The 12,042-nt window shown below is 40.7% G+C and overlaps 1 protein-coding gene across 2 annotated transcripts in view; it reads right to left on the minus strand.

The window, feature by feature from the left end:
• DPY19L3 (dpy-19 like C-mannosyltransferase 3) overlaps positions 1 to 9,789 on the minus strand; it is a 35,944-nt gene extending 26,155 nt beyond the window's left edge. The window contains exons 1-5 of one of the 2 annotated variants that reach the window (XM_058813320.1): positions 9,729 to 9,789; positions 8,495 to 8,637; positions 7,022 to 7,155; positions 1,117 to 1,207; positions 129 to 250 (exon numbers count right to left, since the gene is read on the minus strand). In XM_058813320.1, the coding sequence (XP_058669303.1) occupies positions 129 to 250; positions 1,117 to 1,207; positions 7,022 to 7,155; positions 8,495 to 8,597 (450 nt within the window). In that variant the 5' untranslated portion in view covers positions 8,598 to 8,637; positions 9,729 to 9,789. Of the gene's footprint in view, positions 1 to 128; positions 251 to 1,116; positions 1,208 to 7,021; positions 7,156 to 8,494; positions 8,694 to 9,728 lie in introns of those variants that run through there. The other variant, XM_058813321.1, reaches the window with a different exon arrangement.
• Between the last annotated feature and the right edge of the window lie 2,253 nt (positions 9,790 to 12,042).

The following is a 12,042-nucleotide window of genomic DNA, read 5'->3' on the forward strand; positions in this document are numbered from 1 at the left end:
GTTTTGCTTTTACAAATTAAAAAGGTATCAGGAATATTTCTAATTAGAAAATATCTACAAAGGGGAGCTAGGATTCACTGCAATCTTCATAATGCACTTACAATCTAAAGCCAGAAATAAATGCCTACCTGAATTGGAAGAATCCTATACAGAATGCTGAGAAACACCTCCTGGTAAACATTCATTCTTTCAAGTATGTTAATTGTCCTCACAGATTCAGTTTTATTGTCATATACTAAACCATGTAAACCTTAATGATAAAGAGAAATTGAAATAGGAGATTGTCATTTTCCCCCTCCATCTTCATTTGAACAGTGAATAACTTTTTCAAAGGTATTTTAGGATCTCTCATCAGAAACTGCAAACTTTGAGTCAATGATTCAGAACATATTACCTCTGAATCAACATGACCTTCTGAGGTTTTCAGCTTCCCTGCTTCAAATGTGACTCACAGTGCTAATTCAAGTACTATATATTTAGTAGTGTATAAAACATTTATTTTTACACTTCCATCCCCAGCATAGAATCTGTGGTACATTCTGGATCCTGAGAACTGTTCTTGGCACTACTTTAATCACAGGTGAAGTCATTATTGAAAAACGTGTAGTATAAGCAAAATTGCTAAGGAGCAACAGCTAAATGTCTAGAAAACATGAGACTGTCTGAGAAAGCCCCATCACTGTGTATGATTTCCTTGGAAGCTGCTCCTTGTGTCACTTACTGTCCAGAAATACAGCAAAAAACATTGCCCCTTCCCAGAAATAGCTCATACCTCAAATTAAACAAGAGAAGAATAAAAATGAAAGTAATAAACTGTATAAACTGAATAAACCAGCAAGCTGAAACCTGAGCAGATATGAAAGCTGTCCCTCAAAGTGATTGCCTTCATCAGCATGGGAAGGTGTGGCACAGAAATCAATGCATCACTGTGAAATTTATTATGTCCATAACTTAGTGGCTCCCTGGCATAGGAACAGAATAAATCTGTCTCCAGTACAATTGTTACACTATCTTTCATAGTTATGGTGTGCCTTGTTCTCAATTATATTTGGAAAAAAAAAACCAACCAAACCTACAAATAGTCAGCTGCAAAACTTACTTTACAGTTTACAATACCTTGCTGAATGGAAGCAGCCTGAATCATCTGTTTGTAGTAGGAATAATAAAGTCCACACTCGGTTCTGAATGAAATTTCCCTTTCGACCTCCTGCAAGTGAAGTTCAACAGGAAATTAATTTTCCATTTGCTTTTCACCATCATCCAAAGCTGCCTTCAACTCCAAGTCCTGCAGGACCAGAGAAAGTGACCTCCAGAGAGGCTTCAGTCCTTGGGTTTCACATCCTAAGCAACTCGGTTCAACCAAAGGTGAACATACATGGACAAATTAGGCTGAGAGGCAAACAGCTGGGCTGTAAATGACTCTTTCAACTGGGGAAATGTACAAGCTCTTTGTGATTCTGATCTGCTGCTTGGAAATACTGTGGGCATTTCACTATTTTTTTGCAATATGACAAACTTAGATTGGCCCATTGGCCCACAGCTGTGCTGTAAAGCTGCACATCCCTGCTTTGAGCATTTAACCTCTTCTCCCAGATGCAGTAATACCACTGTGCTCCACGGCTTTGCCAGCTCAAGGCTCAATTAATTCAGTGCTCTGAGGGCTGCACCAAGGTGGCAGGGATATTTCAGCTGGCAGGGGATGCTGCTGCCCACTTGTTCAACACTGCTTCTTGCAGGAAGCCAGCTGCCATCACTCATTCCTAACCTACAGCTGAAAGGAAAAGGGACTCTACTTTAGGGCTAGGTGAAATTCTTATTTCTAATTAAAAAGTTCAAATCATTCAAATTATTATTAGGTACACTTCAATGCAGGTACATTTCAAATTATGCCTTTTTCTTAGCCAATATTGCAGCAGATGGAGTCTAGTAAGATCTGAAAGCTCTTTGCTGTGGAATGCATTTCCTTTTGTTACCTCATTAGTTGTGAAGACCTAATGAAATTTAACAAATCCACAGCTTTGGGCAACCACATTAAAACAAAGATGGCATGAACAACCAATCTGATGAGAACTAACAATTGTCTTATACAGAATTGTTCTATTATTAGTGATCTTTTCAGTAGTTTGTATAATAACATCCCAGCAAATATATCTCCTAAGCAATAAGTTAGAAAAGGTCTCCATCCAGTTAGAAAAAGTTTAAACTGAGGTTTGAAAATCCAGTGAAATCCCTGTATGTGGTATATGCAAGTCACTAAAAAACTTGTCTGATTTATAAAAATAACTTCATGAATTCATCTTTCTGTACAAAAGAATGTTACTGAAATAACAGAACATTACTTTTTCAGAGACTTTTATGAATGCCAATCTTGTTAATGCAACCTTGCACAGATCCCCAAGACTTTCAACTTTCTCATACAATCCCAACTCTTATGCTGGAGCAGAATCAATTCTATTTCAGAGCTAACATAAAGCTTGACAAAAAAAATCATGTTCTTCTCTCCTCTGCTGCCCAGTGCAGGTCCTTCTCTCAAAGCATGTGTTTTATTGAAGTCAGTTGTTGACAAAGCAATATTAGTTCTGGTCTAAGAAAAGTCAGTAGATAAAACCACAAGTGATTTAATCTAAGTTCTCAATTAAACTCTCCAGCTGCCCTGTGACATATAAATCATCATCACACCAAAAGCCACACTTAGCAAATTGAGAGTGCTGGATTTTAAACAAGCTCTAGTTTCAAGTTCTTCACTACTGGAAAGTTTTCTAATACCAAAAAGTGGCTGACTCTTAAATGCTCATAAAGGTAAAAAAAAAGGGAATGCTAACATTTGGAATTTATTAAGGGGGAGAAAGGAGTCACAGAAGGGGATCTAATTAGCAAAAATGCATTCAAACATGATTAATTTGTAATCCTGGTACCAGCTGTATTCAACCAAATGCTATACTTTATGAGACAAACTCTAGTGAGTTTTACATCTGTTTCATGCTAAGATAACATCTGTTTGATTCACTGAAAATACTTTTCCAGTTCTACAGCAATTTATACTTTTCCCAGCCTTCCATGTCAATAAAAACATACAGACTTATGGGTAAACACTGTGAGAGCACATGCTTATCTGTCTGTATCTTCACTTTGTGAGGGGGTAACAAAGAAGTTATCACTGTTCCAAGGGAAAAATAAAGAACACATTCCTCTGGGACACACAGAGAGCTGCTTATTATTTCAATTTATGCAATTGCATCCTCATAATATTAAGCATTCACAACCAAATACAAAGGACTTTCTCTCAAGGGCAGTGCAAAATTTCAGAGCTTATGATTTCTCAAACTCCTTAAACAAGTCCTTCAGAATGCTGAGCAAGCAGCCAAAGTCTGAGTGGAGTTTTTCTAAAAATAATGAGTATAAATAAAGCTCAGATTACTTTTCTTTTTTTGAGATTGCTAAAACAAAATTTGTGTAACTGAAACTATTTATTAGTTTTTCAATTCAAGACCAGGGAGATTTGAACATTTTCTCAACACACAGCTGCTGTCAATGTTCCCAGTTGAGAACAAGCCTTCAGCAAATGTATTTAATCCTTTGAAAGCCCTCCTGGATGGTAACCTAAAGCCTGTCTCTTGGAGTGGTGTGCTCCAGATCAGATCTGATCCAGAGTAAAAGCACCCCTAGCACCTTGACAGGCACCTCTGTGCAAAAAAACTGCCCAAAAGAACTGCATGCCCTCCTTCCCTTCATGCCTGAGCACTCACTTTGTGCAGTTCTCATCACCTGTTTCCCTGCTTTTCTTCATGCAGTCATTTTGTCTGGGGCTGGAAGGGACCTGAAAGCCCATTCAGTGCCACCCCCTGCACCATCCCACGTGCTCCAAGCCCCAATGTCCAACCTGGCCTTGGACATTTCCAGGGATCCAGGGGCAGCCACAGATTCTCTGGGCAATGATCTTTGGTTTGCATTCAAAATGTAGAAAGGGAAAATATGAGCAGTTCACAGACTAAATCCTGGCATTCCTATCCTGAAAGACTTAAAATCTTACATTTTCATTCCTGACTTCCTGCAAGCAACAATTTTATTAAAGGAAAAATCAATATCAGTGTCTAAACTCTTACTCAGAAGGGATGAAGAAGAAATGAATGCTCTGAAGTTTATCTGTTTTTCTTACACTATTAATTTGCTACATGGCCTTGGCTTATTCCTGTTCAAAGTGTCTTCAGAATTTGCAGTTGAACAAGCAATGGCTGACAGGAGAAATGGCCCCTCATTTTGCTATTTGCATAGCAGATTCTGTTCCCAAAAGATGCTACACTGGAGGGGCAGCCACTAAACTGCTACTGAAAATCACTGAAAATAGACAAGCCATTTCAGATGTGTTATGCCAGAACATTTACAGAAAACTGAGAAAGGATTTTTGGATAAGAAATCTGTTTTGACTTCCACCATCACAAACAGAAATGTTTGTTGGTTTAATGTATATGAAAAGAGATTCAAAATTTTTTTCTCAAAAATTAGTTGATCAATTTAAGTGATTGTAACCTGTGATTCCTGCTGGAAGGGGACACAAACACAGCTCCTGACTAGGTATCATGATATGCTGAATCTTTTCTGTTTCTTTTATTTTGGTCATTCTTTCAGGAGGTCTTGAAATTAAAAAAAAAAAGAACAACTATGTATTTCCTTCATTGCATAAACCACTCTTCAGGATGTGCTTTTTCAGTTTTTCTGCTAAGAAAACAATGGTACATCTATCTCCTGTGCCCATGGCTAATGGATAATAGCAGGCACATTTAGCAGCAAACAAGAACAAGGCTCACACACAGAGCAGCAGCTGAAATCAATGCACTGTTGAAAGCAATATTCAAAATACAGCACAACAGTTGAACAACAACCAGACAGTTTTTCTACTTGGGTGAACCATTGCTGGAAGACACCCAAATCTGAACTGGCTTTTGATGAATTGCAACTAAAATTACAGAAAGGCAATCACTGCAAGTGTGTGTGCCAGTCCTGACTCCAATTATTTAGGAGTTAGGAATCATGACTTTGCATAATAAACTCTTTTTACTTCCCATTTCTAGGGTTGAATACAACTGCCTACTTTTTAAACATGCAGATGTGGTGTTCATGTATCAGTGGGGTCTTCAGAACAAAAATTCCACCTTTTGCACCTAAAAGGTGTTGGTACAAATATCTGCCTGGTGCAGAAGTGTCAGGAAAACACTGCAGATCTTCTTCAAATAGAAGAAAACTTTCATATTAAAGAAAAGATGACAAAACAGGTCTCCCATTACATTTCTCTAATAATTAAGTTGCTACACAGATCCTTTTGGGCATGAATTCTTATCATCTGACTGATTGTAGCTTATTGGATGAAAGGAACAAAGTTCAGGGGAATAATAAATGTTACATAATTTTTGTATCAGATTTCAACAACATAAATCCTCAAATTTGCCCCATTTACAGCCAATTGTTTTACAGATATTGGGATGAGCCTTCCTGCCTCAGCTTTGCAGCAAAGTTCAGACTCTTCCTATGCCCTCTTCTCTTCCCCTGCCACTCCTAAAGCAGAATTTTGTTTGAAGTGAGCACTGTGCAATCCCCACATGCATGCTCTGGTGGAGATCACATCCCTCTGAAGAAGGGACACTGTGAGACCAGGGAGTGTCTGCAGCTCTTTCTCTTTTTCCCTGCTGCCAGATAAACTTGATGCTTTTAGTATCTTTCCATCAAACTGGCTGAAATTGCTCTTGTTGCAGTGTTATCACCTATCCATTACCCCCATGGGGTGAAAGAACAGCTACAAAGACAACAGAATCCAGACTCCAAAAAACTAGAGGGGTTTACTTCAGTTCTGATATCTAGTGGCAGTCTAGTGTACTTAAAATGAAAACAGTAATCATCAAATAAAACAACTGTTTCACACATTGAGGGAACAACTTAATTATAACTACAGAGCTGCTTATTTCAGTCAACTCTGTGCTCCTCTGGGTCAGCCTGACAGAATAAAAAAGATTCATCCATTATGTTCATACATTGCCACAAGCCCATGCCTGCTTGTACTTTGAAATATTCAACACCTTGAAATTATTCACTACTTGCTTTTGGAAGGAAAAGGCAAACCCAAGGTGTACCTTCAATATATTGAGCACAACCTCTCTACATAATCAAGGGAAGATAAGGGTGGGCACAGCACAGTGTTATAGGTATAATACAACAGCAATTGTTGCAGGAAATGCAAATTATTTGCATTAGGGGAATATAAATATTTCTGGGTCACAAAAAGTGTAGCATAGAAAAGACATATTGCAAGGCAAGTATTCCAGTTAAATAAATGTACTCTTCGAACAATACACGACACAGACCTGGCAGAATGGATTTTAGGCATTTGAAAGGGAAATGACTCACCTGTTCTTTTCTCGGGTTAAATTTAGCTGTGGGTACAGCTGCATTATTTTCTCTGCAGTGATTCTATGAAAGAACTAGTCAGTCCTGGGTCTTGGGAATGATGGGGTTGACATTAGTGAATGGCAGAAATATGTGTTGAGGTTTGCACATTCAGAATGACATTATATAACATTAGTTTTGTCCCTAAACTGTATTACAAAATAATATTACAACAGTGGAAATACAATTCAGGAACTGTGTGCCAAGATTTTGCATACTTTTAACTGCTGGTTTTTATTTTAATTTTAGATTGCTTTGGATAAAAGTAAGATGATAATAGAAAAAGATATAGCAAAATGTTGAAATTCTATTGTAGATAAAGATCAATTTTTGGAAGAACCATAGCTACAACTCAAACAGGAGCTCTCTAGCAGTATTTTTAGAGAAAAAAATTGGGGACAGGTATTTATAGAACTGATGAAGTATGGTGGGAAGGGAAGCACAGCTTTTTTTAAATGGAATTTTAAAAAATGAAATATTCTGGTCTTGAGCAGGTTGCAAGACAAGTACCCAAAAAAAAGAAATTTCATAATGCTCATATTAATGCTGCAGAAAACTAGGATGAAACTAGGAAAATGATTGTTACCTTGATATTGGAAAACCACAGGTCATTTTCATGCAGTGTAGCTACATAAACAGAAGTAAGGAGTCCAAGAGAGATGGCAACAATTCCACCAACAGTTACTGAGAGTATGCTCCACAGCTTTCCACCTGGAGGATCTTGGAAGAAAAATATTTCAGTCTGTAAGTGTGAAACATATTACTGAACCTATGGGGATTCTGGGAAGCCATTTATCCATTGCCTATGCTAGCACAGTTTACATTCTGCAGGTTACAGGACACCTGGTTTTAACACATCTTTTGTTTTTATTTTCCCATAATAGAAAATCAGAGTATTTTGTTTACATACAAAGTGAAATAAAGTGTGCCTTAATTGGTGTACTTTAAATTTAAGGACACCATGATCCTATACAAGTTTAGCTCCATGCCATAACTAATTTGTAAATCTGAATTGAAATATCTTCCAGAACTTTTTAAATTCAAGCAATACAGCATGACTGATGACAAAGCAAGAAATTCACAAGAAAGGTCTAAAAATAGCTGCCTTTTTGGGCGGTTTGATCAGTTTTTGTAAAAAACAACAGTGAAGGTTCAGAAGCCTCAGTAAATACCCAAAAAGAGACTGAAGGGCAGCCAAAGCAGCCTTTGATGATGCTGCCATGCTCTGAATTGCAGATGGGCTCCTGGAGCAAGGGCAGGGATGGGGTGATGGCAAAGAAAGGATGTGTGACCCTCCAGGCCTTCCCTGTGCACTGGCATTCCTGGGGCTTTTGTATTTTCAGTGTTAATGTAAGGTTTAATATGCATTTGTGATCTGGAATTGTACATTTGAAATGGCTATTTCATACTGTGTGTGACATCTGCTTAAGGGTTCCAACTGCAATTCCCTGGAACTGAGGGCTGGGCTGCAGGAGAGCTATGACCTCTTATTCTTTTTGTACACAGCCTAAGTGAGTTTGTGCAGAAACAACAACAGAACTTTCATCTGCCCAAATGCAGAGAAACATTTAGAATTTAGATCCAAATATCCCTTAAAATAAATTAATCTGAAAATGTCCCCAAAAAAACAAGGAACTTTGTCAGCTCTAAAGCTCTAATTCCATACAAAAATTTACCTAACCAGTTAAATTCAAATTTTATATGCAACCTGCCTATTTATAAGTACATTTCATCAGTTCTCTTCAATCCTTTTATGTTACCAGTGATTTGGACTGTGATTCTTTGAAGAACCTTGGATGGCTCCATACAAGCTGATAGTGTGTCACCAAAAATAAATTGAAACAATTGTTCTCACCAATTTAAATTAAGATTTTAAAACAGAGATAAGATTGACATGCAGCAATCTGCATGAAACCCTCTGTCTCATGCAATTAGTTTTGGTGATATTCAATTATGGAAATGCATTTGTCACATGCCTAGCTCTGAGCTGTGCTTAGGACAGATCAAAACCAAAACACCACTATAAAGCCATAATGTCACTTTGTTTTTCGTTACCCACCAGGCAGAATTTTCCCATCAGGCTTCACATTTGTCTCCTCTGAAGGCTGATCCTCAGCTGCTTCTGTGCCTCTTCCAACCCTTCTCTGTCTCACGGTTGTCATGGTGTCAGTCACTTCAATTCATTATTCTTCAGCCTGACTCCTAAACGGACACACACAAGCAATGCATCTTCCTACCCCAGCAGTCACTTGATACTGTATGAAATATGTGAAAATAAAACCACATTTACTGACATCACAGACTTTGACTTCTAGAACTCTACTGTACATAAAGGCTGTCTTATCAAAATGCAAGGTTTTTCTTTAAAGCTGTACCACTCGGCAAATGAAAGTACAGAAAACATTACTTTAGAATTATAAAGACTAATGTTCACCATTTTACATACTCTCGAATAGGTTTTCAGAATGAATTGTTATTTTGACTGCCCTAACTTTTTTAGCTCTTGACTCAAAACGCACACCAGGCTCCCCTTTTTTAAATAACCTAATCCCTTAAAAGAAAAATTAGTTTTTACAGCCAAAAATATGAAGCCAGTATTTAAATCTTGACTTTCAGGAAACACCCAAAAAAGGGGGTCAAAAGATGCAAAAATGATGCCAGAGAACACCTGTGTTATAAAAAACTAGAAACAGCATTAAAAGAACACCAGAACTGAGACCATCACAAGCCCGAAAGCTCGTGCAGTCCCTGCCCTGTCAGCGCCAGGTGCTCTCGGCTCTCGGTGCCTGCACGGAGCCGCTGTCACCGGGCACGGGCGGGCACTGCCATCCCGCCATCCCTCCCCGAGGCACCGCCCGCTCCATCCCGGCAGCAACAGCTGCTCCCGGTGCCGGAGCCGAGCCGGCCGCCGCGGGCAGCGCCGCAGGGCAGCGGCGCCTCAGCCGCGCAACTTTGAGTGCAGCTCTGGCAGCGGGGGAGCCTCGCCTGCCCCTCGCACACCTGGGGAACACGCGGGGAGCCGCGCGGGCTCCCGCTCTGGAGGAGCGGCTCTGTGGCACTCCTGACCGTTCATTAATTCATTAACAAAGGCGAGGTGCTCATCCCCGCCCCGCCCGCGGTGCCGCCGCTCTCGCACGCCGCTGCCGCAGGGCTCGGCTCGGCCGGGCGGGCAGCTCGCAGCCGGCCCCGCCGCCGCGGAGAGCCGGGCCCGGGGCAGGGCAGGGCCGGGCCCGGGGCTCCCGCGGCCTGCGCGGCCCCGCCGGCTCCCCCCGCCCGCTGCCCGGCCCCGGTACCTGCGGCCGCTGCTGCCGGCGCTGCTCCGGGAGCCGCCCGGGCCCCGCCGCGGGCACGGACGGGAAAGCAAAGGGGAAGGGGAAGGGGAAGGGGCGGGCGCGGCGCCGGGCGCTCGGCCCTGCCGGGCGGAGACCGAGAGCCGGGGCGGGCACAGGCGCCCGTCACAGGCCCGGCCCCCGCCCCGGCTGCCGCTCCATTGCCGTTCGAACGGGCCCGGGCGGGCTGCGGCGGAAATCCGGCACGGGCGGGCACGGCCCGCGCTCCGAGCGCCGCATCCCCACGGGAAAGGGGCTGCGGGGCCGCTCCCCCAGCGTCGCGCTGTCGGAGGATGCTCTGCTCAAATAGCGCCCTAGAATTGATTTGTAGCGTTTTTTAAAATGTGTTTCTCACCGCCCCTCTCCCCCCCGATATAGTTCCCTATGTGTGTGATTTTAAAATTGAAGTTAGAGCTGAGTGTTCTGTTCAAGGCATTATACGCTCCCCTGTATTTCTTGCTTAACTGCACCATAAACGTTTAGAGGGGGAAAAGACCTTTTGTAGCTGGAAGATAACGGCAATGCCAGACTTTGTTCTACTTAATGGGAACAACCTACCCCTGCAGTAAGTCTTGATTGTAAGTTTTATTTGCACTGTCTTTAGTAATTGTAGAAAAAGCCATGCCCCATGAAGCTGTAACCAGCAAACCAGCTCCAGGTCCTATCACAGGAGGCTGATTTCCCAAAAATCCACACAAATTCTGTGGAATTGTCTGTGAGAGTTCATTTCTTCACGACAACATTTATTGATTTTCTATCACAATTTTATAGTAGAGTAGTACTTCTACTTTTTTTTTTTTTTTTTTCTCTCATTCCACAACCTTGGTTCATTGAAAAACTTAGTATTTCGAGCAGGAAGAGCCATGAAATTCACAGAAATTCACATGCTCAGAGACAGCAAGAAAATGATGTAGTAATCATCCTGGTCATTCTGAACTTTGAAAGCATTGACACTAGAAATCAGGAAATTTTTCAGTATCTGCTCTGCGTGCTTATTTTGTTTTGTAAGTTTTTTTAGAACCAACAGAATTATCTTCCTCTGATCAAGTCCTCCAAATATTTACGCATTTCTACTGTAAGTCAATTTACAGCCATACTTATTTTGGTTTTTTTTGAGCAATAAGGCATGTCATACATTTGTGGGAATGCTTAAAATAAGAATGAAATCTAAATAAATATGTGCCTTACCATGGGCAATAGATTTACCTTCCTTTTGTCACTGCCACATCCTAGGTGTCATGTGTTTGTTGAAATGAACACATTGTATACGTACAAGAAATTTTACAGTGTAGATAAACACCTTGAGTGCCTGCAGGTTTTTGTGCAAGGCAGATAATGTACTTACATTTCTAAGAAGGGCATGCTGTGGAAGATATTTCCTGGAATAACAGTTCTACTTCTCCACTACTTGTAAAGAGGCCAATGCAATGTAAATTCTACAAGAACAAGCAGTTACTGAAATGGTTTAGAAAACATAATCAGTGAAGAGCTTCAGAAATGCCAGAGAAGGGAGGAGTCGTCTTAATTCTCCTGTGTTTTATGACCCCATGCATGGATGTAATGGATTTGTAATGTTTCAAGTATGAGAATCCAGAAGAACTAAAGAGCTTCCAGATGGATATTGATATCATTAATATCTAAAACTTGTATTATAAAATGTAAATTAAAAGTCACCAAATTGTAGCTTGCAATCAGTAATACTGATGATTATATCGTAACTGTATTGTTATAATACTGTTGCAATGCAGGCTTCTTACTTGCCAAAGTAACAAAAGGAAATTTAACAATATTCTGTTTGCCCATTCTCTTCCAACTAGATCACAGTAGTGGAGTGTTCATGTTGGCACCAATTTAGCCATAATCCCAGCAAATGCCAAACATCTACAAACAGGAAATGGTTGGAAGAAACTTTAAATTCAGTTTATTTGTGTTTTCTCTTGGATTGTACTCTGGAAAGAGCTACCATGAACTGGAAAAGCAGGAGCACTCAAATTCTGCCCCAGTAAATTTTAAGTCTAAACCTGCAGTGTTTTGAGTGCTGTTCAGCAGCCTTGGGGTAGGTGGCAAACATGCCAAATTTCTGGGTTATCACTTTTCTCAACTTTTAAAACTTTTGGGCAAAAAAATCTTGGCTTCAGCAATTGTGGATTTCATTAGCCAGCTAATCTTAAGTCAGGTCTAATGGTGTGTCCCTTCCTTTGTGTGACAGCTCTTCTCCAAACCTGCCTCAAAGGGATGCAGAACAGAAGCTCCCTGTGGTGCATCAGCTCTCTGCAGC

Source organism: Ammospiza caudacuta, chromosome 13, assembly GCF_027887145.1.
Source record: "Ammospiza caudacuta isolate bAmmCau1 chromosome 13, bAmmCau1.pri, whole genome shotgun sequence".
NCBI lineage: Eukaryota > Metazoa > Chordata > Aves > Passeriformes > Passerellidae > Ammospiza > Ammospiza caudacuta.